Source organism: Corvus moneduloides, chromosome 26 (genome assembly GCF_009650955.1).
Source record: "Corvus moneduloides isolate bCorMon1 chromosome 26, bCorMon1.pri, whole genome shotgun sequence".
Taxonomy (NCBI): Eukaryota; Metazoa; Chordata; class Aves; order Passeriformes; family Corvidae; genus Corvus; species Corvus moneduloides.
In genome coordinates this window covers 3,697,538-3,724,267 of record NC_045501.1, presented here as the reverse complement: position 1 = coordinate 3,724,267, position 26,730 = coordinate 3,697,538, and the positions used below count along the sequence as shown (strand labels likewise).

Below are 26,730 nucleotides of genomic sequence, written 5' to 3'. Positions count from 1 at the left end.
AGGCCAGTTGTCCTGAGGATAATCAATCCTACTCTTAAAGAGTGAGGCAAAGAAGGTGGTAAGCACCTCAGGTGTGTTTCCTCATCTTTGGTGAATATATTCCCCACGGCATCCAGTGAAGAAATGTGATTTTCCTCGACCTTCCTTAATGTGTTTGTAAAAACACTTTTTATTACCTTTAACAGAATTGGCCAGATTAAGTTCTAATTGAGCTTTCACTTGTCTACTTTTCTTTCTGCGTGACCTAATAACATCCTTCAACTGTTCCTGAGCTGCCTGCCCTTTTCCCAAAGGTGATACACTTTCTTTTTATTCACTGAGTTCCTCGGAAAGCCCCTGCTCAGCCACGCAGGTCTTCTTCTCCACCAGCTCATCTTTCGGCACATAGCGCCGCGCTGCTCCTGTGCCTTCAAGATTTCTATTTTAAAATATAACCAGTCTTCCGGGGCCCCTTTGTTTTAAAGGGCTGCTTCCCAAGGGACTTTGCAAATCAGTGTCCTGAATAGGCCAAAGTCCACCCTCCAGAAATCCAGGGTAGAGATTTTGTCGATTCCCCGTCCTTTACATAATACTGAAAATTCCATCATTTCATGGTTGCTGTGCCCAAGACGGCTTCCACATCTCCCACCAGCACTCCTCTGTTTGTAAACAGCAGGTCTTCTGGGGCCCCAGCCTTGGTAGGCTCCCTTCACCTTTGACAGCTTGGAAAGTGTCTACAGGGGGGGAATGATTGCACAGAGGCCAGGCCTGAATGCAGCAGAAAGATTTAATGAGTCACAAAGACAGAAGGAAAGTCCCCACAAGCGGAGAACAGCAGTGCTGGTAGCCCAGGGGCATCTGAGAGTGTGTCCTCCTTGGTAGTGGAGAAGTTCCTGTACGGTGCCTGTCTACCTGTCCCAGACAGGGAGACGAGGCAGATGGTCCCCACCAGGCTGCCCTTGGTGGGACCTTGCTCCCAAGGGGAGACCAAAGAAAAGGGAAAGGCAAAGCCTTCCAGCTGTCCTGGTACCAACATTGAAAAATGTCCATCCTTTCCCCAGTACCATGTTCTGATTTCCTCAAGGTGTCTCCATGGGGCTTTCCCAGCATCTTCTTCAGGGGAGGGACCTTCTGCCATAGTAGCACCTGGAAATGCCAGACGGGTCACAGCCCCCGGAGCTGATGGGCGCTCTGCCAGAGCTGAGGATGCTGCCAACAGCAGCAGAGGTGGAGGATCCCACGGCGGTGGGAAGGAGCTGAGGATGGGACCAGGCAGGGTCACAACCACAGGCGAGGGCTGGATGGCCACGGTGGAGTCCTGGCACTGCCGGACACAGGGCTCATTGCAGCTGTTTGCCGGTGGCGTGGGGCCACAGGGCTGGCAGGGCCAGCACGGGGTGTAGCAGGACACGTCTCAAAGTCAGAGGTGCACCTGGGAGAGGGAGCAGACAGGAAACAGAGCGCAAGGGTGAATGAGAGCAACCAAGGCCACTCCTGAGCTGGGAGCTGGAGCCTTCACAAGGAGCCACTTTCTTCCTTGCCCTGCAAAGAGCAGCCTGGGCCATGGCGTGTCTCTCCTAATTTCTTAAGCAGGAGCCCCTGCAACCACATTTCAGCCTCTCTCTAATACACAGTGTCCACCCATATCTTTGCCATGACAGCGGGCTCAGAAGAAAACAACATCAGCTGAGATGTTTGTCAAGTGGATCATTCTGGAAGAGAAAGAGAAAGGGAAGGGGCTTCCGACTCAGCTGGTTGCCAGATTCAGAAGGAGCCTGGGTGCAGTTGAACAAGGATGTAGCAGCCTGCAGGAGATTTGTCCAGGGAAGAGGCACTGAAATGCAGTCCCTGCTTCCTGAGACCTCCTTTTCCAGCTGCTCTAAACATCACGCTCTGCTTCTGCCAATTGCAGGCCCCAACAAAGGTTTCACCCAAGTTTGGATTCTTAGCTTAATTCTGTTTGGAAGGTTGAGAGTGCCTCAGCATGGCTGCGAGTGCTCACACACACACACAGACATGTGTCTCCAGGCCAGTGCACAGCTGCTTCTCCCCTGTGCTGCATCAGGTTGGATTCGTGGCCAGGGAGAAAGACTGAGGGTTCCTTTCCACCTCCTGTACCCACGTGAGTGGATTTCTTTTCAATGCACTGTTGGTGGCATTAGGGTTGGGACACAGCCCCTCTCTTGTCTAACCTCATGCCAAGTGTACCTGTGCAGCCCGGTGAGCAGGTGCTGAGTGAAGCAGAGGCTGAGATTTTGTCGCAAACACAGACTGAAGGAAGGGATCACAAAGCCTAATGTCTCTGTGCTGTGAGAGGAAGGACATACCCTGTGGCTTGCACAGGGAAAACCAGCATCCTGGAGACTGTTTTGGACTTCACCCCGCAAGGACCTTTAACTTCCACCTTGGAATCTCAGCCTGAGAGCCCCGTAACTGTCTGGATTCCAGAGCACGTCCTTGTGCCCCGCAGGCGTGTCCACAGCAGACCCTCTTCTGTCAAGGGCTGTGCAGAGCGTGCAAAGTTCCTGAGCCCGTCTCCCTGCCTGGCTGCCTGTCACACTGGGCTTATGTTGAGCTTTAAGACAGAGCAGTTAAGGACTTTCACTCTTCCATGGACTGACCTTGGGGAGGTAATTGCCAGGAAGCTCTGCTGGGAGACATCGGCCAGGCCACATTCCCCCCCATGGAGATGCATTTGGAATGAGGGACGAGTGGAACCAAGAGCAAACCCCATTCATTTGTCCCCAGATCACATCTCCGTGGAGATGGGAGGGCAGGCAAGGTGTGCACCTAGAGATGACTGAGACCCCTTAACACTCTTTTCCCACACAGGTCCCTCAGGCTGAGAGCTGTCTGTCCTGGAAGCAGATCCACACAACAGGATCTGGTGTTTTAGGAGCCATCCAGCACAACATGAGACAGCAGCACCCTTGCAGCAAGGAAGGGCAACTGCATCCTTAGCTGTGCTAGTCACGGTGCTGTGAGCAGGTCTAGGGAGGTGACCCTGCCCCTCTGGCCCGTTTGAGCCCACACCTGGAGTATTTCAACCGTGCTGGAGCTCTCCAGTCCAAAAAATGTATCAACAGAAATGTGTGCAACAAAGGCCACCAAGTGTATTTGGGCACTGTCAATCTAGGCATGTGAGGACAGACTGAGCAAATCGAGCTACTCATTTTGGAGAGGAGAAACCCTTCTAGTCCTCTCCTGGCTTTCCTGCATCTTATCCTTTCCATGGAAGCACAGATGTTTCTGAATCCATGTCTGTCCACAGACCACACTGCCTTGTCATCGCTGACCTTCCACCTGTGTTACCCCTGCTCTCCATGAATGCAGACTGCATCTGCATGACTCCAGAGCAGGTGGGAGATGCCGTGCCATGTCTGTGCCTCCTCTGGGGAAGGTTCTTCTCTATAAACTGCCTCACGGGAGGTTCGTGCCAAAGGCCCTGGCAAAATCCCAACCGAGCTGTGCCCCCAGAGGAAGTGCTAAGCCCAGCGGGGCGCTCTGCCTCTCGTGCCCCTTGTCCATTCTTACAAATCCGTGCCCTGAAGGCCAATTCAGGAGTCGCCAGGTGACGGCAAAGGGAGAATGCGAGGGAACGGATCATGGGAGTGAAAGGAACACATGGACTGTCAGTCTTGAGCTCCACGATACCAGCCCGATCCCCTGGCACCCACCCCGGCCCCGCCGCCTCCGAAGTGCAGAGTCCGGACCGCCGCCCCATTCCCGCCGCGTTCGCCTCGCCTCCGTTCCGTGCCAGGACTCGGTGAGAGCCCGAGCGGCGCCGGTGCAGGGCTCAGCCCCGGGGCGGAGCTGGCGGCGGCGGAGAGGACAGAAGGGGAGTGGAGGCGGCGGAGAGGAGGCGGCACGGCCGCAGCAGAGAGCCGGGGCTGGCGGGAGCAGCGATGCTCGGGCGGCGGAGCGGCGGGATGCGGCGGGGCCGGGGCGCGGCGCTGGCGGCGCTGGCCGCGGTGCTGCTCGGTGCGCGGGGGTGGCAGTGGAGGTGGCGGTGGCCGGGGCTGGGTCTGCATCTGCCTGGGATCAGCATTGGGCTCGGGATTCCTCTCTGGCACTCCTGCTCCTCCTCTCCCTTTTTGCACCCACTGCCCTCATCCTTTCTCTCCTTAATGAATCCATTCCTTCCGAACTTGCCGCTTTTATTACTCCAGTTCTTGAGCCATTCCTTCATTCGTTCATTCCTTCATCCACCCGCCCATTCATTGCAGTCAATCCCTTTTCCTCATTCCAATCTCCCCTTCTGCAGTCTGACTCTTCTCCTAAATATCTCACATACAATGTCCAAGCAACCACTCTCGCTTAAATTGTCTCTCCATACTTTACTCTCAGAAAAGAGCTCACTTAGCTCAGATCTGTCCTCCTCTGCTCGATCCCATATCCGCGTGCACGGCATTTGCTGCTGATGAAAAGTGATTCTTCTTTTCTCCTTGGCAGTGGCTTTGGCCAAAGCCCAGGTCCAGCAGGAGTCACGGCTGGAGACCACCGAGGGCACCGGCATCAACATCAGCTGCTCACATCCCAAAATCCAGACCAGCGAGTATATCTACTGGTACTGTCATCTCCCGGGCCGAGGACCCGAATTCCTAGCACTCATTGTGAAAGAGTCCAAAGAGCTGCCGGACATTGCGGGCGGTCTGTGGGTGTCGGCAGATCGCCGGAGCAGCGCGCTGTGGCTCCGGCGGCCCCGGCGCGGGGACGCGGCCGTGTATTACTGCGCGCTGGGGGACACGGGCAGAGGAGCCGGGGCTGCGGCCGGGCACGAACCGCCGCGGGCGGGGCCGGGCGGGGCCGGGGCCACAGCGCCGCCCGCGGCCAGCAGGGGGCGCTGCCGCTCGGCCGCCGGGGCCGCCTCGCCCCGCTCGTGCCGGGCTGCCGGGGCGCTTCCGACACCGGCACCGGCACCGGCACCGACACCGACAGAGACACCGACATTGACACCGACAGAGACACCGACAGAGACACCGACACCGGCACTGACACCGACCGAGACACCGGCACCGGCACCGGCACCGACACCGACATCGGCATTGACACCGACAGAGACACGGACACCGGCATTGACACCGACAGAGACACCGACAGAGACACCGGCATTGACACCGACAGAGACACCGACAGAGACACCGGCATTGACAGAGACACCGACAGAGACACCGGAACCGGCGCCGGCACTGACAGAGACACCGGCACCGACAGAGACACCGACTGAGACACCGGAACCGGCGCCGACACCGGCATTGACACCGACAGAGACACCGGCACCGGCATTGACACCGACAGAGACACCGACACCGACACCGACAGAGACACCGACACCGACAGCGACAGAGACACCGGCACCGGCATTGACATCGACAGAGACACCGACAGAGACATCGACACCGACATTGACACCGACAGAGACACCGACACCGGCACCAGCATTGACACCAGCACCGGTACCGACACCGGCATTGACACTGGCACCGGCATTGACACTGACACCAGCACTGTCACCGGCACCAACAGAGACACCAACACTGACACAGACACTGGCACTGAAACCGACACCGACATTGATACTGGCATTGACGCTGGCACCGACACCAACACCGGCACCGACAGCAGCACTGACACTGATAGTGGCAGTGACACCGACACCAGCAGCGGAACCAACACCGACACCAGAACCGGCATTGACACTGATACCGGCACCAGCACCAGAACCGGCACCAACATCAACAGGAGTTCAAGCTCCCCACCCATAAAAGAAGGGAATGTAGTGGTCATGGGCATCTTCAAGTGCTCCTCACAGTGGCTCAGTGTTGAGACCATGAACTTATTTTACAGAACTCAGAATCGCTGGAGTTGACCCCAGGAGACAGGATAAAAGCTGGACTGAACATGCTAACACCCAGCCTCAAAGGCTGTGAGGTTCCTGCTTGATGAGTGGTTGGGCATCAAGTTTGCTAAATTGCCCTAAGGGGCTGGAGGTCTGAGGTGTGTGGGAAGAGGCTGTGCCCCTCAGCAGGTCCCCAAGGAACTCTGTGTGGCTCCAGTAGCTGTCTGAACTGTCCAAAGCCCATGATCAGAGACTTCCAAGTAAGAGAGTGAAGGATCGGTTCTGTTCCCCTTCCCTGGCTGGGCTTGGTAACTCTGGCTTTGGGGTTCCTTCAGCACAAAAATACAAAAGACAAGAAAGAGGTGGAAGAGAGAGTAAGACAGGGAAGTCAAATACTGGCCATGGTTTCAGAGAACCCCACCTGCCCTCCTTTGGAAGGGCAGCACTGGATGCTCAGCACCTCTGAATTCAATGGCCGGGAGCTCTGTCCTCAGTCCAGCATCAGCTTCTGGATTCCTGGGGGTCCTTGTGAGGGCTGCACCAGTGGCTTTAGCATGGAGGACACCTTCTGCCACCATAGTGGTTGGTGATGCAGGAGATGTCAAAGCCCCCAGAGCTGATGGGCACTCCGCCAGAGCTGAGGATGCTGCCAACGGCAGCGGAGGTGGAGGATCCCACCACGGTGTTCTGTGGGAAGGAGCTGAGGATGGGCCCGGGCAGGGTCACCACCACTGGGGAGGGCTGGATGGCCACGGTGGAGCTCTGGCACTGCCTGACACAGCACTCATTGCAGCTGTTGGCCAGCGGGCAGGGGCCACAGGGCTGGCAAGGATGGCAGGGCTGGCACTTCTCTGTGCAGGACATGTCTTAAGGCATGAGGGGCAGCTGAAGAGAGGGCAGGGAGGAAGAAAAGCATGGGGCCAGGAGGTGGAGGCTCTGCAGAGATGTATGAGGGCTTATTGGCCTCATCCTGCCAGGGCTCAAAGAAAGCCACCAGCTACTATGCAGCCACTGCCCAGCCCCAAGTCCAGATGCCACCTGATCACAGTCCCAGCCTCCCTCCATGTCTAACCTTCTGCGCTTCCCATGACAAGAAGCCCCATGAGCTGTCATAGGAAAAAGCCAGTCTCAGCTGAGACAGCTTTGAGTTGAGACCTCCTTTTAGAGAAAGCAGAGGAGAAAGGGTTTCAGGCTCACCTGAATCCCAAGGAGAATGAAGCAAGAGAAGGGAATGAGAGAGCAAAGAACTGGGCTGGTTTTTAGCATGGACTTTTACTGTCCCAGGCTGACAGAGGCATCCCTTGTAGAGGTGATCTTTTTCTGACAAACTCATCTTGAATGCAAAACATCCCAGCTGAATCCATGGGCTGGGATTTGGCTTCCTGCATGAAGACTTTTTTTCATGTGATAGGATGAGAGGCCCAAGCATTTCTGGGTCAAACACATCAGTGTGGGCAGAGGACTCAGATCACACACTGGAAGAGTCCAGAAAAGGCAAATTATGTCAGTCTTGGTCACTCCTTTGGGATCTTGTTGGCAAGAAGTGGCCGGTTCCTGGGTTTGACCATATCCCACCTAACATTTTATCAGTAAAATTCTGCTGGCCTGTTTTGTGTTTTCCTCTTCTGCATCAGGGAGGTGGCATGGCAGAAGAAGGGGTGCAGGGTCCCTCCCTGATCATATGTCATAATAAAGAGGTTGTATTAGTAAAATTAGTAATATTAAATTTAGTAATACAGACTAAAACCAGGAGATAGCTAGGAATTAAACCTTGCTTCCTTTCAGATGCTAGGAATCCTGCATTCATACAGCATTATACAGACCCTGGTGGATTTTCCAAAGACAACCAACCAGAAAGACCCCAACCAGAAAGAGCTTCTGCTTCCCTCCCACACCATGGTGCCTTTTATTTGGTGTAACAAAAAAACCCCAAACAAACAAATAAAAAATCATACATTTTCTCCTTACATGCTGAAAGGTTTTCTGCCATGACACCCACCCACAGGCTGGCACAGGGCACTGTAGGGGCTTCCCAAATATTCAGTGCAAGGCCTAAGAGAGCAGACGTGTCTTGCCCATGATCACTGACTCCTCGAATACAAAGTTTTCTTTAAAGCTCCCAATTTGCTTCCCCTCTGTGCAGTCTTCAAACAACACAGTTAGCCCATTTGGGGCCTTGCCCTTGTCCAGAATGTTCCAGAATCCCTGATGGGGTTACCCCAGGGCATCCCCAGCTGAGTGCACAGTTTGCCATGTTTCTGCATGTGTTCTCTTGCCTGGACTTCTTTGCATGCTAGATTTCTGCAAGTGGTTTTGGGTGCAGATTTTTGCATGAGTGACATGAGTCAGGGCACACGAGCATGTGTGTGTTTGTGTGTGTCCCTCCTGACACGGGAACATGCTGCTCACAGCAGGGACTCCATCTATTCCTCTGCCCACAGGTTCCACAAAGCAGCCAGGCCCAGAAGGAGACTCAGTGCAGCTGAGCAGCAACAGATCAAACCTGGCAGAGATCTGCCCACAGCAGACGCACTGAAATGAAACCTTGTGTATCTTCAGCTGTCTCTATCCTGCACCTGCAAAGATCAGTTTTCCTGCTCATTTCAGGCCCCAACAATGATGTCTTCATATCATTTTGGATTCTTAGCTTAATTCAATGTGAAAGTATTTGGAGTGCATCCCCACAGCTGGAAGGCACATCTCTGTTCCTCACCAGCACAAGACACAGCTGTTGTCCCACGTGCTAGAGAGTAAATAAGGATAGGGTTTGCCTTATGAGTTCCTTCTTTGAGGCAAGGGAGCATTACTGGCTCATTGTCAGCATGGTATCCAGCAGGACCTCCCCAGGCTCTTTTCTGCAAATCTGCTTAACAGCTGGGCAGTTCCCAGCACATACTGGTGCATGGGGTTGCTCCTCCCCAGGTGCAGGACATTGTCCTTGTGTCCAAAGGCAGAAACCTGAGTACCTTATTGCCCTCCCACAGGCATGGCACCAAACCAGCTCCTTCCCACTGAAGCTTTCAAAGTGCTCACATTGGCTGGGCAGTCTGTCACAAACATCTGCACCATCATCCCCTTGCACTGAAATCACTGGTCATATGGGTCATTGAGGAGCAGTGAGCCCGGGCACCTTCTAGGAATCGCTGGGTCCTCGAGGAACAGTGGCTGCTTTGGCCAGGGGATGTTCACCACCCGGGCAGATTTCAGCTGAGGCTCTTTGATTTACAGGGCCAACCCCACCTTGCAGCCTTGGCTGATAAAAAGTACACTGCTGCAGAATCAGATGCCCAGCAGTGAAGGTCTCTCTCTATTGTAGTCAAAGTATGCACCAAAAAGAGAAACAGCAGAGGGTCAGGTGTGGATACAAAAATGCTGCTAGCAAGGATTTTCTTGCTATTTTCTAAGCCCGTGAGAGACTTTTCTCTCTCACAGAAGAGGTAGCAGAGTTCTGTAAACAACCAAACACCTGCAACCTTGAAAAGTCTTGTTTATAGTACAGTAGAAAAATATTTTGGCAATGGATGTTTTAGGATTTTAGCCAATCACCCCCAAGGGGTGGCTGATCCTTTGTCCAATTAGACTATGAAGAAAAAAGTCTATAAAAGAGTTTGTAAAATAATTAAATCAATCAATCTTGCTGCACAATTCCTGCCTGCTGGATCTTCTCTCCTCCTCCCTACAGTCCACGGTGATATACCCTAGGGTTGCAGTAATACTCAGGATTTGCCAGGAGCCTGGAGAGGGAGAGTGCTGCTCAGGAGCTGCTCTTTGGCACTTCTCTGCTCACCAGGGTTTTGCCTCCTGTTCCTGTCCCCGTGCCCGTCCCCATCTCAGTCCCTCTCCTTTTCACTGTGCCAACAGTGGCTGGAAAGGCCCAAGTCCTGCCCTTATGCCTTGCGCAGGTAAAGAACTGCACTGGGGATGGGGCTGCAGATTCCCCCTCCCCACCATCCCCTCAGTTTGCTCTCCCCCAGCCAGCACTAAGCCAACCCATTGGAACCAGGACTTCATCACCCTATTCTAGAAACTTTTGTGTTCACCCATTAAGATAACTTTTCCCCACCAATCAACTTCCTCCCTTGTCTCCTGAGTCGTCAAGTGTGGAGAAACACTGAACAGCTGCTTCCAAAATACCATAGGGTAAACTAAGAGAAAAAACTGTTTGAAAAGAGCATGACACCTGTGTTTCCCAGACCCCTGAATGCTCTGAGGACGCTCTGAGGAGCTGTTGTGCTTTTAGAAGCCCGCCCACCATCAAGGAGCAGACAAAAGCAGACACACTCTGCAGCGAGGTAGAGACATTACCTCGTACAGTAAATGTTATGAACAGAGAAGGAAGCCAAGGGAAAAGTACAGGAAGCCACTGAGACTGTCCACTCTCTGCTGTGGAGACAAGCAAAGGCAAAAGGGCCTCATTCCAGCCCTCCCAGAGGCGTGACTATGTCACACATGCTCTGCACTCTCTGCAGGGTGCAGCCATTTCATTGTACTACCAAGAGTGTTCTGCTTTGTGCTGAGAGTCTCTCAAACGAAAAGAATTCTTGAGCTGGGAAAAATGATCTTCACAATGGCTGTGCCAGCATGTGTCCTGCTAATCCAGTCAGGTGGGTGTATTCATGTCCTTCCTATTGTCTCTCATGGTTTTTAATAAGTTACTTGGAGGTCTCTACTGACAAGATGATGTCAGGGAGAAATATAGAAGGGGGATGGATGTAGATATCTGAACTTTCCATTTCTTTGGAAAGACAGCAAAGATTGGGGAAGTCTTAAACAGAGAGCAAGTGAGAGAAGGAAGCAAACTTCTCTGCAGAAACCTTTGTGCCTGTGTTGCAGGTCTTGTTGGAGGTGACCCCCTGAAGCAATTCTTCTCTGAGGTGCTAGTCAAAGTTGGGCAGCGAGTGGTTCTGCCTTGCCAGTCCACCACTGAGGAGAGCGCCACCACTTTGAATTTCTTCTGGTACCGCCAGTTCTCGGGAAGAACTTTGACATTTCTCCTGCAAGGACTAAGAACTTCAGAGAATGACAGGTACCGCAGTGGCAAATTCTCTATGATGGTCTACAAAAATAAAACAGCCCCCTTAGAAATAGCAAGAGTCTCTCTTCAGGACACTGCAATTTATTACTGCGCTCTGAGGCACCACCTTAAGCTAAGCCAAATTTCCGTTCGTACAAAATCTGTGTCACCAACAGCGCAGGAGGGGTGAGGCTCTACATCCTCCAGCCTCAGCTGTGCTTTCATGCCTGAAATTATCCTCCCCTTCTTATATCAGCCTTTCCAACATCTCCCATCACAACTCCTCCCTATTTTTCTTGAAGTCCCCATCTAAGCAGAGGTATTCAGAGCAGTGACTTAGGCAGGACCATGGGACTCTTTGCAGATGAGCTGAAAGGTGACTTTTCTCACTTCCTCATGCAGAAACAATCAACACATCTGGACGTAACATCCAGTTACAGTGTCAATCCTTACCTGCACTTCCAGGGAGCTGACACTGCAGAATCCAGTGCTGCTGGGGCATCATGTCCAAAGCCTTGACCAGGCTGTGGGCAGAGCCAGGGGATGCATGTCTCTGCCTTGCTCCTGGCCAGCCCTAGCCCTTAACACAAGAACCCAATAGACCACAGATCCTCATCTTGCTCCTCTTTGCAGAGCAGCAAAAGAAGACAAAAGCAGCTTTTACCTTAATGCCTTCAGCACTGGGCAGGGTAACCTTCTCTGCGCTGCACATGGTTAAATGATGAGATCCTCCCACATCCCAGTCAGCACAAAGTCTGCTTCTTTGGAAGATACTAATGAAGAGAAAAACTAAGGATAGCCTAGTAAAACTACGAAATACCTATGCAACCAATAGCATTGCTGTCCATGAGGCAAGAGGTGCTGTATATTTAAAACAGTGACTTGAGATCATCAGGTAATGAAACTGATTGAAGACAAAGGTGAAGATGATGACCAAGATGGGAGTTTCCCCTGGGTTGGGCTCACTGTTTGGTAGAGTTGGAAACTCAAAGGTGAGTTGATCTGGGCATCCCAGAGCTCAAGTAGAACTCAGCTTGGCCTATTCTACAAGGAGAACTCCCAGAGCTGCATTGTTTCTGTTGCTCACAAGAGGTTTTCCCACCCGGAAACCTTAACTGCAGTACACTGGGGATCACTGTACTGCCGGGACCTGAAGAACACCTTCTTTTGTCCTGGCAAGAACAGGAAAACGCATCAAGGGTGCCCTGGAAATTTGTCTGGTTTCTCTTTATCAGCTCTCAGCTTTTGCCTGGAGAACCTGCACCGGTGCTTGGTTACCCTCACACTGTGAGGCTGAACTGTGGGTGCCATATGCCATAATTCCAAACAGCTCCTTTCCTTCTTCTTTCTCTGAGTCTTATTTCTAAAAATGATGTATTATTGAATGGAATAATTCTTTTCTAATTTGGCATCAGCTGTCCTGGCTGTTTCTCCTCTCAGCATCTTGTCCATCCCGAGCCTACTCACTGCTGGGGCAGTATGCAAATCAGAGAAGGCCTTGATGTTCTGTGAGCACAATTGAGCAACAGCTAAAACATCCCCCTGTCTGTGTCATCAGCACTGTTTGATCACAAATAGAAAACACAGCACTCTGCAAGCTACTGTGAAAAATAATTAACTTTATCCCACCGAAAATTAGTACAGCTTTTTGAACTGCCTCAGGTTCCATTTCTCCAGCCTGCCTAGGTCCCTCTGGGTGGCAGCACAACCCTGCCGTGTAGCAGCCTCTCTTACTACTCTTGTTTCATGAAAGAATTTGTTGGGGTTCGTCTTTATTTCCATCTTCCAGATCATGGCTAAAGATGCTAAAGAGGGCTGGACCCAACAGTGACCCCTGGGGTGCCTTGCTAGGAACTGACCTCCAACTAGGCCTCATGCCACTTATCACAGCTCTTGGGGATCATCTGTCTGTCGACTGTTCAGTCCAGATCACCATCTACTCATTCAGTTGAGACTTCATCAGCTTCTCTTAGGAGGACCTTATTTTGAAGGACAGTGTTGAAAGCTTTCCTGAAGTTAAGGAAAACAATACACACTTCTCTCCCCTCATCTACAAAGCCAATCATTTCAGGATAGAAGTTCATTATCAAGTCTGTCAAGCATGAGTTCCCCTTGGTGAATCCTGCAAACATTCTTGTTCTTCATGTGCCTGGAAATTATTTCCTGGATTAGTTGCTCTGTCAGCATCTCAGGGCTTGAGGGAAGTTCCTTGGGTTCTCTTTCTTGTCCTTCTTGAAGATAGCAGTGCTTTCCTCCAGCAGTCCTCAGGTACCTCCCCAAAACACCATGATCCTTCAAAGCTTATTGAGAGCCTCCTTTCTCCAGACTGTTCCCCTGATTTTAATTCCTGAAGACCCTCCCTGATGCATGACATTTTGCCCCAGGAGGTGCTGGATCTCTCTAAGGCTAGAAGATACTGCATGAATCTCTCAGAATAGAGACTATTCTATTAATACCCCAGGAAAGGTGATAGGAAGTTATGAAATCTTACATGAAATCTTCTCATGCTGGGAACCCCACACTGTCACAGCCTCAGGTGGGACTCTACTCAGGACATAGAAGACAGCACAGGTCCCCACTCTGATGATGTTTTATGATGTTGCAGTATTTAGACTTCTGGTAGAGTTTTCTTAGAAGCACTGAGGCGTTGACACTTTCGAAAGGGCTCAGAGGGCAAGAAACCGGGACAGCGACGGAGGAGCGCGGGTAGCCCCGGGACCGCAGCCTTCACCTCCCGGGGCGCCTCTGCTCCAGCTGCCTCCGCCCCTCGCCGATCCCCCGTTCTGCTGAGCCCCCCCTTGCCCTGCTCGGGGCCCGGGGCGGGTGTGCCGGGGGCGGGCAGAGGCGCCGGCGCTGCCCCGGCGAGGCGGGGCCGGGCGGGAGCGGCCCGAGCGCGGCTCCGCTCGGCTCCTGGGCGGCTGCCGCGGAGCCGGGGCCGGGCACGATGTCGGCCGGGCTGGGGCCGTGGCTGCTGGCCTTGGCCTTGGCCTTGTGGCCGGCAGGTGAGAGCCGGGCGGGGAGGGCAGCGAGCCCGGGGCGGGGAAAGGAGCGACAAGGACAAGCATAGGGACAGGGTTTAGGGGAGGCGCAGGGACAGGGGCAGGCTCTACCCGCGGGTTCGGCCGCAATATCTGAAGCAGGTGCGGCTCAGCCCCGGGAGGACTCGCAGGGCATCACCCCGGGCACGGGTGTTTTCCCCCGAGAAGTGGGGTGGCGAATGTGGCTGTGTCTGAGCCAGGAGCACCGGGACGGCAGAGGAATATCCTCGGGCTCTGGGTGCGCTGCGCACGGTGCCTGTGCTCTCCCTCCGCAGGGCTGTGAGCACCGGGACACCGGGACAACGCCCTCGGTCCGTGCTCGCGCCCTGCCCGATCCCTGCGCTCTCCCTCCGCAGGGCTCTGGGCACAGCTGAGGCTGCAGGAGGCCGGCGGAGGGCTGCGAGCGGCCGGGGACTCCGTGACCCTCTCCTGCCGCGGGTCCGGCTTCACCTTTAGGGATTATCATATTTACTGGTACCGTCAGGCACCCGGAGGCAGCCTGCAGTGGATATCCTTTATCAGCACGGGCAGTATAGAGGACTACGGGGCAGCAGTGAAGGGTCGGGCCAAGATTTCCCGGGACGATTCCCGGTCCGAGGCTTATCTGTCATTGCGGCCCCTGCAACCTCAGGACTCTGCCCGGTACTTCTGTGCCCGTCACACGGGGACAGGAAATGTAGCTGAGCTTTAACACAAACCTCCCGGGGTCTGGCAGAGGTTGCGTTAGATGTCGGGAAGGTGAGAGCTGCCGGGGACCGGCAGCCGATGGGTCTCAGGTCTGCTCCCAAGAAGTCAGGTGCCATCACTGTGCACCACAGACGTTCCTGGCCGTCACTGCACACTGCAGGGATTCTGATTTATTGCAAATTTCATCAAGAGTAGAATTGTGAGCAACTCTAAAATACCTTATCCCCAATTTGTTCCTGTTTCTTCCCAGCCTCATCCTCAATGCTGCATTCCTGAATTCTCTAGCTGTTCTCTCCAAAAATCAAAGGGAAAAGGGGGAATCAGGTGTGGGGTCATTTCTTAACACTTGATCACAGGTCTTCATCTCTACTGTTTCTGCTCCCTACCTCAGTCTGCAATCAAATGGTTCCACCATGGTTCCTTCACAACAACTGCTGTCCTTCAAAATCAACCCTCTCCAGCCTGGGTTCTCCACAGGCTCCACTTCCCCAGTGGCATGACCAAATAGTTTGTGAATATCTCCAAACATGGAGACTTCAGAAGGTGCCTGGACAACCTTTGGCACTGGTTGGTCACCCTCATGCTGTGAAAAAGTGTTTCCTGATGTTCAGTGAGAACCTCCCGTGATTTTTTGTTTGTGCTCATTGATCATTGTCCTGTCGATGGGCAGCACTGAGAAGAGCCTGGCCATGTTTCCTTGTGTTTCTGTATATTTATGACAACCCCAACCAGCTTCTGTATCTCCAGGGTAAGTAAACAGGGCCACCTCTGACAGCCTTTTTAACTTGGAGAGATGTTCCACTTCAACAGATGAAAACCAAAAAAGCTGAGGCTACAAGACAAGCAAAATGAAGAATTCATGCCCTACTTCTCCATCAATAGGCAGGTGTTTAGCCATTTCCAGGAAAAATGGTCTTTCTCACACAGAATGATTCCTTGGGAAGACAAAGGTTGTCATTCCAAATGACCCCTTTCCTCCTTTCCCTGAGCTTTATTTCTGAGAACCCTTTCTTACAGTACGGAATGCTCCTTCGCTTGGTTGGCAATAGTGGTGCTGCTACGTCCCACCCCAGCTTATTGCCCACCACCAGCCACTCACTGGCGAGACTGTGGGAGAAACCAAAAAAGGCCTCTGAGCACTGTTGAGGAAGAGGATAAAGAGCCTCGTATATAACGCTGTTTGCTCACAAAGAGAAAACAAAGCCTCGCACGCTGCTGTCTCTCGTCCCTTCTTGCACCGCCCCTTGCCCTGCTCGGGGCCCGGGGCGGGTGTGCCGGGGGCGGGCAGAGGCGCCGGCGCTGCCCCGGCGAGGCGGGGCCGGGCGGGAGCGGCCCGAGCGCGGCTCCGCTCGGCTCCTGGGCGGCTGCCGCGGAGCCGGGGCCGGGCACGATGTCGGCCGGGCTGGGGCCGTGGCTGCTGGCCTTGGCCTTGGCCTTGTGGCCGGCAGGTGAGAGCCGGGCAGGGAGGGCAGCGAGCCCGGGGCGGGGAAAGGAGCGACAAGGACAAGGTTAGGGACAGGGTCTAGGGAAGGCGCAGGGACAGGGGCAGGCTCTACCCGCGGGTTCAGCCGCAATATCTGAAGCAGGTGCGGCTCAGCCCCGGGAGGACTCGCAGGGCATCACCCCGGGCACGGGTGTTTTCCCCCGAGAAGTGGGGTGGCGAATGTGGCTGTGTCTGAGCCAGGAGCACCGGGACGGCAGAGGAATATCCTCGGGCTCTGGGTGCGCTGCGCACGGTGCCTGTGCTCTCCCTCCGCAGGGCTGTGAGCACCGGGACACCGGGACAACGCCCTCGGTCCGTGCTCGCGCCCTGCCCGATTCCTGCGCTCTCCCTCCGCAGGGCTCTGGGCACAGCTGAGGCTGCAGGAGGCCGGCGGAGGGCTGCGAGCGGCCGGGGACTCCGTGACCCTCTCCTGCCGCGGGTCCGGCTTCACCTTCGAGAATTATTATATTTACTGGTACCGTCAGGCACCCGGAGGCAGCCTGCAGTGGATATCCTTTATTAGCCGCCCCACGGGCAGTAGAAAGGAGTACGGGGCAGCAGTGGAAGGTCGGGCCAAGATTTCCCGGGACAATTCCCGGTCCGAGGCTTATCTGTCATTGCGGCCCCTGCAACCTCAGGACTCTGCCCGGTACTTCTGTGCCCGTCACACGGGGACAGGAAATGTAGCTGAGCTTTAACACAAACCTCCCGGGGTCTGGCAGAGGTTGCGTTAGATGTCGGGAAGGTGAGAGCTGCCGGGGGCTGGCAGCCGATGGGTCTCAGGTCTGCTCCCAAGAAGTCAGGTGCCATCACTGTGCACCACAGACGTTCCTGGCCGTCACTGCACACTGCAGAGATTCTGATTTATTGCAAATTTCGTTAAGAGTAGAATTGTGAGCAACTCTAAAATACCTTATCCCCAATTTGTTCCTGTTTCTTCCCAGCCTCATCCTCAATGCTGCATTCCTGAATTCTCTAGCTGTTCTCTCCAAAAATCAAAGGGAAAAGGGGGAATCAGGTGTGGGGTCATTTCTTAACACTTGATCACAGGTCTTCATCTCTACTGTTTCTGCTCCCTACCTCAGTCTGCAGTCAAATGGTTCCACCATGGTTCCTTCACAACAACTGCTGTCCTTCAAAATCAACCCTCTCCAGCCTGGGTTCTCCACAGGCTCCACTTCCCCAGTGGCATGACCAAATAGTTTGTGAATATCTCCAAACATGGAGACTTCAGAAGGTGCCTGGACAACCTTTGGCACTGGTTGGTCACCCTCATGCTGTGAAAAAGTGTTTCCTGATGTTCAGTGAGAACCTCCCGTGATTTTTTGTTTGTGCTCATTGATCATTGTCCTGTCGATGGGCAGCACTGAGAAGAGCCTGGCCATGTTTCCTTGTGTTTCTGTATATTTATGACAACCCCAACCAGCTTCTGTATCTCCAGGGTAAGTAAACAGGGCCACCTCTGACAGCCTTTTTAACTTGGAGAGATGTTCCACTTCAACAGATGAAAACCAAAAAAGCTGAGGCTACAAGACAAGCAAAATGAAGAATTCATGCCCTACTTCTCCATCAATAGGCAGGTGTTTAGCCATTTCCAGGAAAAATGGTCTTTCTCACACAGAATGATTCCTTGGGAAGACAAAGGTTGTCATTCCAAATGTCCCCTTTCCTCCTTTCCCTGAGCTTTATTTCTGAGAACCCTTTCTTACAGTACGGAATGCTCCTTCGCTTGGTTGGCAATAGTGGTGCTGCTACGTCCCACCCCAGCTTATTGCCCACCACCAGCCACTCACTGGCGAGACTGTGGGAGAAACCAAAAAAGGCCTCTGAGCACTGTTGAGGAAGAGGATAAAGAGCCTCGTATATAACGCTGTTTGCTCACAAAGAGAAAACAAAGCCTCGCACGCTGCTGTCTCTCGTCCCTTCTTGCACCGCCCCTTGCCCTGCTCGGGGCCCGGGGCGGGTGTGCCGGGGGCGGGCAGAGGCGCCGGCGCTGCCCCGGCGAGGCGGGGCCGGGCGGGAGCGGCCCGAGCGCGGCTCCGCTCGGCTCCTGGGCGGCTGCCGCGGAGCCGGGGCCGGGCACGATGTCGGCCGGGCTGGGGCCGTGGCTGCTGGCCTTGGCCTTGGCCTTGTGGCCGGCAGGTGAGAGCCGGGCAGGGAGGGCAGCGAGCCCGGGGCGGGGAAAGGAGCGACAAGGACAAGGTTAGGGACAGGGTCTAGGGAAGGCGCAGGGACAGGGGCAGGCTCTACCCGCGGGTTCAGCCGCAATATCTGAAGCAGGTGCGGCTCAGCCCCGGGAGGACTCGCAGGGCATCACCCCGGGCACGGGTGTTTTCCCCCGAGAAGTGGGGTGGCGAATGTGGCTGTGTCTGAGCCAGGAGCACCGGGACGGCAGAGGAATATCCTCGGGCTCTGGGTGCGCTGCGCACGGTGCCTGTGCTCTCCCTCCGCAGGGCTGTGAGCACCGGGACACCGGGACAACGCCCTCGGTCCGTGCTCGCGCCCTGCCCGATTCCTGCGCTCTCCCTCCGCAGGGCTCTGGGCACAGCTGAGGCTGCAGGAGGCCGGCGGAGGGCTGCGAGCGGCCGGGGACTCCGTGACCCTCTCCTGCCGCGGGTCCGGCTTCACCTTCGAGAATTATTATATTTACTGGTACCGTCAGGCACCCGGAGGCAGCCTGCAGTGGATATCCTTTATTAGCCGCCCCACGGGCAGTAGAAAGGAGTACGGGGCAGCAGTGGAAGGTCGGGCCAAGATTTCCCGGGACAATTCCCGGTCCGAGGCTTATCTGTCATTGCGGCCCCTGCAACCTCAGGACTCTGCCCGGTACTTCTGTGCCCGTCACACGGGGACAGGAAATGTAGCTGAGCTTTAACACAAACCTCCCGGGGTCTGGCAGAGGTTGCGTTAGATGTCGGGAAGGTGAGAGCTGCCGGGGGCTGGCAGCCGATGGGTCTCAGGTCTGCTCCCAAGAAGTCAGGTGCCATCACTGTGCACCACAGACGTTCCTGGCCGTCACTGCACACTGCAGAGATTCTGATTTATTGCAAATTTCGTTAAGAGTAGAATTGTGAGCAACTCTAAAATACCTTATCCCCAATTTGTTCCTGTTTCTTCCCAGCCTCATCCTCAATGCTGCATTCCTGAATTCTCTAGCTGTTCTCTCCAAAAATCAAAGGGAAAAGGGGGAATCAGGTGTGGGGTCATTTCTTAACACTTGATCACAGGTCTTCATCTCTACTGTTTCTGCTCCCTACCTCAGTCTGCAGTCAAATGGTTCCACCATGGTTCCTTCACAACAACTGCTGTCCTTCAAAATCAACCCTCTCCAGCCTGGGTTCTCCACAGGCTCCACTTCCCCAGTGGCATGACCAAATAGTTTGTGAATATCTCCAAACATGGAGACTTCAGAAGGTGCCTGGACAACCTTTGGCACTGGTTGGTCACCCTCATGCTGTGAAAAAGTGTTTCCTGATGTTCAGTGAGAACCTCCCGTGATTTTTTGTTTGTGCTCATTGATCATTGTCCTGTCGATGGGCAGCACTGAGAAGAGCCTGGCCATGTTTCCTTGTGTTTCTGTATATTTATGACAACCCCAACCAGCTTCTGTATCTCCAGGGTAAGTAAACAGGGCCACCTCTGACAGCCTTTTTAACTTGGAGAGATGTTCCACTTCAACAGATGAAAACCAAAAAAGCTGAGGCTACAAGACAAGCAAAATGAAGAATTCATGCCCTACTTCTCCATCAATAGGCAGGTGTTTAGCCATTTCCAGGAAAAATGGTCTTTCTCACACAGAATGATTCCTTGGGAAGACAAAGGTTGTCATTCCAAATGTCCCCTTTCCTCCTTTCCCTGAGCTTTATTTCTGAGAACCCTTTCTTACAGTACGGAATGCTCCTTCGCTTGGTTGGCAATAGTGGTGCTGCTACGTCCCATCCCAGCTTATTGCCCACCACCAGCCACTCACTGGCGAGACTGTGGGAGAAACCAAAAAAGGCCTCTGAGCACTGTTGAGGAAGAGGATAAAGAGCCTCGTATATAACGCTGTTTGCTCACAAAGAGAAAACAAAGCCTCGCACGCTGCTGTCTCTCGTCCCTTCTTGCACCGCCCCTTGCCCTGCTCGGGGCCCGGGGCGGGTGTGCCGGGGGCGGGCAGAGGCGCCGGCGCTGCCCCGGCGAGGCGGGGCCGGGCGGGAGCGGCCCGAGCGCGGCTCCGCTCGGCTGCTGGGCGGCTGCCGCGGAGCCGGGGCCGGGCACGATGTCGGCCGGGCTGGGGCCGTGGCTGCTGGCCTTGGCCTTGGCCTTGTGGCCGGCAGGTGAGAGCCGGGCGGGGAGGGCAGCGAGCCCGGGGCGGGGGAAGGAGGGAGCTGGAGAGAGACAGACAGGGGCAGGGAGATGGAGAGGGAGCGGCAGGAGCCCGAGCAGGAACAGGGACAAGGGCAGAGACTGGGGAAAGGAGATGAGCAGAGGTATGTCGCTGTTGGGGCGGTCACGACATGCACAGACAGTGCCCCTTCTAGGCGACAAAAAGCCGTTTATTAAACAAAGAAGCTTCTTTATACACCTTTTGTATGTTACCATTCGTGTTACATATTCATTGGCTGCTAAACTACTACAATAGACTCATTGGCTATTATTAACTACAACGTACTGCCCATTGGCTACCTATAACATAAGCCTTCAAGCACTCAGAAAAATAACAGGTGTGGATATGTTGCTGTTTTACTCCTTTTGTTGTTTAACTTTGTTGCTTCTGTTAATACTACATTCTCATGGGTAAGAACTAATTGTTTTCCTTCTCACGGACTTTTCTCATAGTCCTTCTCTTGCCAAAGTAACAAGCCTGAGCCATAATTTTACAAAGGCAACAAGGCCTTAATTTTATAAGGTTTTACTTAAGTGCCACAGAGGTAGGGTAGGGAAGACGGGAAGAAGCCGGGGCAGACGGAGGGACCGGGGCTGTGGGCTGGGGGTGGCGGCTGTGGCTGTGCTGGGCCGGGGGCACCGGGACACCGGGACAACGCCCTCGGTCCGTGCTCGCGCCCTGCCCGATCCCTGCGCTCTCCCTCCGCAGGGCTCTGGGCACAGCTGAGGCTGCAGGAGGCCGGCGGAGGGCTGCGAGCGGCCGGGGACTCCGTGACCCTCTCCTGCCGCGGGTCCGGCTTCACCTTCGAGGATTATTATATTTACTGGTACCGTCAGGCACCCGGAGGCAGCCTGCAGTGGGTGTCCTTTATTAGTTACGATCCGACATATTTTTATTTTGACCAGTCAGTGCAGAGTCGGGCCAAGATTTCCCGGGACAATTCGCGGTCCGAGGCTTATCTCTCTCTGCTGACCCTGCACCCCCGCGACTCTGCCCGGTACTTCTGTGCTGTTCACACGGGGACAGGAAATCCAGCTGAGCTTTAACACAAACCAGCTCGGGTCTGGCACATCACCCACAAAATTTGGAGATGGTGAATTCCGAAGTGGTTCAGGGCTGTTCCCAAGAAATCTGGGGCCATCTCTGTGCACCACAAGTTATCCTGGCTTTTTATCAAGAGCTCCTTTCACCACAGTGGCATGTAGCATATCCAAAATCTCAAGTACAGTGTTTATCCTGTAGAGGTTGTTCAAAGCACAAAGCAGCCTGCTCACTCTGCCTTCCTTTGGTCTCCTTCTTCCCCAGGGCACTCAAAGCACCTGGCCTTTCACAACACCTTTGCTGGCTTCCTTTGACCCTTTTGGAGGCCATCTCCTTGCACCACTGAGAGCAAAGCAGTGATGCAGTGGGCCTGCTTTTCTGTCAGCTGCATTTCAGGGTGATGAGATCCAAGCAACAAGCTCTGCAGTGTGGTGGCCAGCAGGGAACACTGGGACCCTCCGTTGCACTTACAGCTCCAAAGCCTCCTGTATTTTCGTGGCCTGGTATTGGCAGTGTCCTGGTGGACCCCTGCAGTAGCTGCTGCAGTGCCAGGGCCGTGGAGGCTCCTACAGCCACACAGCCCCTTTTGCCCTCAGGAGGTTTTCCTGCCAGGCTGGCAGGAGCTCCGGGACACTGACCATCAGCGGGCTGGAGCTGGGGGACAGTGCACTCTGTTACTGCACCCTGGAGCAACCACAGCAAGAGACACTGGGGGTGTGCGTGAAAAGCATCAGCTGCCTCCCCTCCTGCATGTTCACGTGGGTCACAGCCCGTGCAAGGGGAGAGTCTGCGTGGGCTGTGCCTGGGCTCAGGGAAACGGGGTCTCATTGGTCCTTGGGGTTTGCAGAGGAGAGGAAGAGATTGGGGGGAGGGGAGACGAAAGGCTGTTTCAATTGGAAGGAAGCTACAACAACCAACCTAGCCCAACTGCCTGACTATTCCAGTCCTCAACCAAATGTAAAGCTTGTTGTTGTACTGCATGGATGCTGTTTAAATGCCTTTTACACACTGTCAGGATTGGGGCATTGACCACCTCTCCCGGATGCCTGTTCCAGTGTTTGACCACTCAGTAAAGAAACACTTCCTATAATCCACCCTTAACCTCCTCTGGTGCAGCTCTGAACAATTCCCACATGTCCCATCACTGTGTACCAGGGAGGACCTCTCTCTCTACTTCCCCTCCTCACCAAGCTGAAGAAGGATGAGGCAGCCCCTCAGTCTCTTTTTCTGCAAACCAGACCAATCTTCCATGGGCTTGGGTCTCTAGGGAACCTGGCATGTCAAAGAACCACAAAATATTGTGAGTTGGAAGGGACTCACAAGGATCACTGAGTCCAACTCTTAAGTGCATGACCCATGTACAGGGACAAGACCAGTGACCTTGGCACTATTAACGCCATGCTCTAAACAACTGAGCTAATCTCAGGGTAACCACTGACATGCTGGAGCAGCCCCACATGTCCCAGGACAACCTGGTTCCCCCTGGGCCTGCATAGCACTGCTTCTTTCCCCAGCCTCAAGCCTCCACTCTCAGTGGGCTCCTCTACGCTCTTCAACTGTTCTTTCCCACCCCTGTCCTGGCGATCTCTTCCACAAGGGACTGTACCTAAATACCCAGGAAAAGAGAGAGGAGGCCATGAATTCAATCAGTCTCTGATGGGACTATGTGGAGTGGGCAATGCTCCCCAGAAGGGTGGTGGCAGTCAGGACAATGACACTGTCAGGGCTCAGAGCTGTCCCATTCTGTGGTCACAAGGAGAGCCCTGGGTTCCTGCTGAGGAGGAGGACACAGGGAAGGGAGTGTCCTGGCTCTGCTGAGCAGCCTGGTCCCTGCAGAGTCCTGCGCTGCCTCTCCTGCTTGGACAGGGGCCCGGGAGGGCTTTGACAGGAAGAGGCAGCTGGAGAAGCGTCATCCCTGGGGAGGGAGTAGGGTGCTGGGCCAGAGTGCAGGGAGCAGGGTGGGGAGCACTTTGGCTTAGGGGTGCCCTGGCCAAGCCAAGCTGGGATCCTGGGGCATCCTGTGTGTGAGCAGCAGCTCAGCAGCAGCAAGGGCCAGAGGGCCAGGGGGCCAGGGGAAGGACAAGCTGTCAGGCTCCCTGGTGAGCTGCAAAGTCCCAGCAGCAGCCTGCAAGACTTCCTGAGAGAAAGGCCAGGGCTGGTCCCACAGAAACACGTCACCTTTGCCCACCGCAGCATTTCCTGCCAAAGAAACTCTGTTCTTGCACCATGCAGGGTGAGAGACATCCAGGAGGCACCAACAGCTTCCAGTTCTGCTCCTCCTGCCCCACCTCTCGCCCTCAGTGTTGTCATAGACAGAGGGAGGGACTAGGAGGGACTGGGCCTGAGTGCAGTGACAGAGGCCCAGGCAGGGCAGGTGTGGGCAGAGCTGTTCTGCAGGCAGAGAGAAGGTGCAGAGAGGCGAGACAGAGCGGGCCTGGCCATGTGGAGGGCCCTGTGCGTGGCCTTATTGCCCATTGTAGGTGAGTGAAGGGAAGGGCTGATGCCCCCAGCAGCTGAGCGTGGCCCTGAGCTCCGCACAGCTCTGGGGAGCTGTGCCGAGCGCCTGCAGCCGGACCTGTTCCCCGGCTCGAGCTCCCAGCCCTGCCTGTGGAGCACGGCGAGAGCAGCCCTGCTCCTCCTCTGGCTGTGAGCTCGGCACCTCCAGCCAAGCTGCCTCCTCTGCAGCCTGGGGACACGCAGGGCACCTCCCTGCTGCACTCACATCTTGGGGCCCAGCGCTTTGCCCTGGCACTGGGCACTCTGCTCCTGGGGCACTGCGGCCCCTCTGGCAAAGAGCAGCTTGAGGATGGCAGCACAGGGCCCAAGCCCATTGCCCGGCACAGGCCTTTGTCTTTCCTGTGCTCAGCTGGAGCAGCACTTCCAGGGACAGGAGAGTGGCTTCCTCACCATTCTCCATTGGCAAACACAAAGGGATTTGTCCCCCCATGCTGCAAATCCTTCCTGCTTCTTTGGGGAAAATCAGAAAAAGCTTCCTGTCAGACAGGGAAAAGGAGGGAGGGAAATGTGGTGGCTCCTTCCTTGTGAGCCTTGATAGCTGCTACCAGCTCTGCCCATCTGTGTCAGCTGGCTTCAAAGAGGACGATTTTGTCCTCCCACTGGTCCAGTGCCATTCCAAAGCCCCACCAGCATTGCCCTGACCTTTGCTGACTCTTAGACTGACTGTGCCTTGTTCTTGCTCTCTGCAGCAGTCTCACTCACTGGTGCAGCCACCTTGGTCCAGCACGCCAGGGAACTGACCGTGCAAGAGGGAAAGGCAGCCACCATCCAGTGCGACATGGGAGGTTCTTATAAGTACTTCATGTACTGGTACCGTCATGGCCCAAGTGGCTCTCTCAAATATATTTACAGGGAGGGTGATATCTATGGAGAAGGTTTCAGGGATCGCTTTAAGGGAAAAGTGGACAGTTCCAGGACCACACTGCAGATCCTGGCAGCAAAGCAAGAGGATTCCGCAACGTATTACTGTGGGAGAGGAACCACCCTGGAGCAGCTCTGCAGCAGAGTGGACCAAAAACCAACAGATGGGGAAGACAGATCTCTCAGCATTTCTTTCTAGCAGCTGCTCCCCGGGGATCCTGTCAGGCAATGGCAGGTGCAGGAAACATCCCCGTGCCTTGGTGGCACTAAAAGGCAGTGCAGGGAGGGTGGTAGAAGGGCTGGTAGCATTTATGGTGCAGGAGGATCTCTTCTGGGAACTGCAGAGGCTGTTTGGGCAAGGGCAGCTTTAGTGCACGTTGCCTGGGCTCCTGTCCAGCACAGCCTCATTCTCCCTCTGTGCCTTGGCTGCAGAGCCATGGGATGATGGAGATGTGTTGCTGTAGCTTCCAGAGTGCTGTGGTGGATGGAGGCAGGCTGTTTAGGAAAGCCACATCAGCAGGGATGACATTGCTCTGGGTGGCTGCTACAGAGCTCCTGATCAGGAAGAAGGAGTTGAGAAGGGGTGGTGAGGTGACTTTGGTTGCCCTCCAGGTGCTCAGCAAGCTGCTGCCTCAGAGCTCCTCCTCCACTGGACAGGGGGAAAATATGGAATTAAGGCTTGTGGGTTGAGATAAGGACAGGGAGATGTCCCAGGAATGCCACCATGGGCAAACACATGGACTTGGGGAAAGCAATTTAAGTCATTTCCAGCACTGACTTCCCTGTGAACCTTCTGGACAAAGTCTTTTATTAGGGACTGAGAAGGGCTCAGTGACATGGATTGTGCAAGGGTGCATTGTTGGGCTGGCTCTGGATACCCACTCCCTGAAATGCTGTAACTTCGCCTACGCAATAAACAGCTTTCAAGAGAGCCGCCTGAAGTCCAGACATCCTTCGTGAAACTTTCTCGTATTAATTGGCGCTCAGCGTTATAGAGGGGCAAAAAGGGATTTTTTCCGCATATAGGAGACTTCTCGGTGAACGTGTAGTCGGTCGCTGAAACTCAGTGATCTGAGTAGCTGCAAACAAGACGCTTGAAAGGAAAGCGTGTGCAGCTGCTAACGAGAGGAGACGCCTGAAACGAAGGCGTGTGGAGGCCGGACAGACACTGCGACGGGTCAGAGCCTGGACCGGACCTCAACAACAGACACCTGCCGCGACGGGCCGGCAAAGGAGAGCACCGAGTAATCCAGTCATGGGTCAGCATGTGTCTGCCCAACAGAAGGATGTCTATCAGCACCTAAAACCTCTAGTTAAGTCCAGTCCAACTAAATTGGCGAAAAAAGAACTGAAAGATCTCATAGCATGGACTGTGACCCATGTCCCAATCGCTGACTCTAAAGCAGTCTACACCAGAGACTTTTAGGACTCAGTGGGAATCAAATTATTTAATGCCATATCACGCCGGGACAAGAGAACCGCAAAACTCATCCCGGTTTGTGCAGCGTGAGTGGAAATACTCGCCGCGCCCCCCTCCCCCCCGCCCCACCGCCACGCAGCTCCGCCCCGCCGCCTCCTCGCCCGCCGCCGCCTCGATCGGCCGTGCCGGAGTCACGGAGCCAGTCCCCCGCGGCCCCGCCGCCTCCTCGCCCGCCGCCACCGAAATCGGCTGCGCCACTCCCGAGCTCTGCCGTGCCACTCCCGAGCTCTGCCGTGCCATCACCGCCCCCCGCCGGGCCCCATCCCCGCTCTGCCGCAGCCGCCCGCCCCGGGGTCCCCCGACACCGCGCAGCCGTATCCCTCCGCCGCCCAGCCGTATCCCTCTGCGCAGCGCAGCCTCGCCTCACAAGCCGCAAACAGGGGGGGAACAGAGGGCAACGATGCAGCTCCAGTGGCAGGGGA

General features: G+C 54.8%; 1 long non-coding RNA gene and 3 gene segments (V, D, J or C); all 4 read left to right on the top strand.

Moving 5' to 3' along the window:
- The first annotated feature begins 13,715 nt into the window (after positions 1 to 13,715).
- Positions 13,716 to 15,767, top strand: LOC116456056. The segment is given in 2 exon segments: positions 13,716 to 13,834; positions 14,227 to 15,767. Coding segments are annotated over 2 exon segments (393 nt in total).
- Positions 15,768 to 15,890: 123 nt separating this feature from the next.
- Positions 15,891 to 17,944, top strand: LOC116456055. The segment is given in 2 exon segments: positions 15,891 to 16,005; positions 16,398 to 17,944. Coding segments are annotated over 2 exon segments (399 nt in total).
- Positions 17,945 to 18,068: 124 nt separating this feature from the next.
- On the top strand, positions 18,069 to 20,121 carry LOC116456054. The segment is given in 2 exon segments: positions 18,069 to 18,182; positions 18,575 to 20,121. Coding segments are annotated over 2 exon segments (399 nt in total).
- Positions 20,122 to 21,577: 1,456 nt separating this feature from the next.
- LOC116456087 lies at positions 21,578 to 25,447 on the top strand. The gene is made up of 2 exons (XR_004244537.1): positions 21,578 to 23,930; positions 24,657 to 25,447. It is a non-coding gene; the product is annotated as an uncharacterized LOC116456087 (long non-coding RNA).
- Positions 25,448 to 26,730: the final 1,283 nt, after the last annotated feature.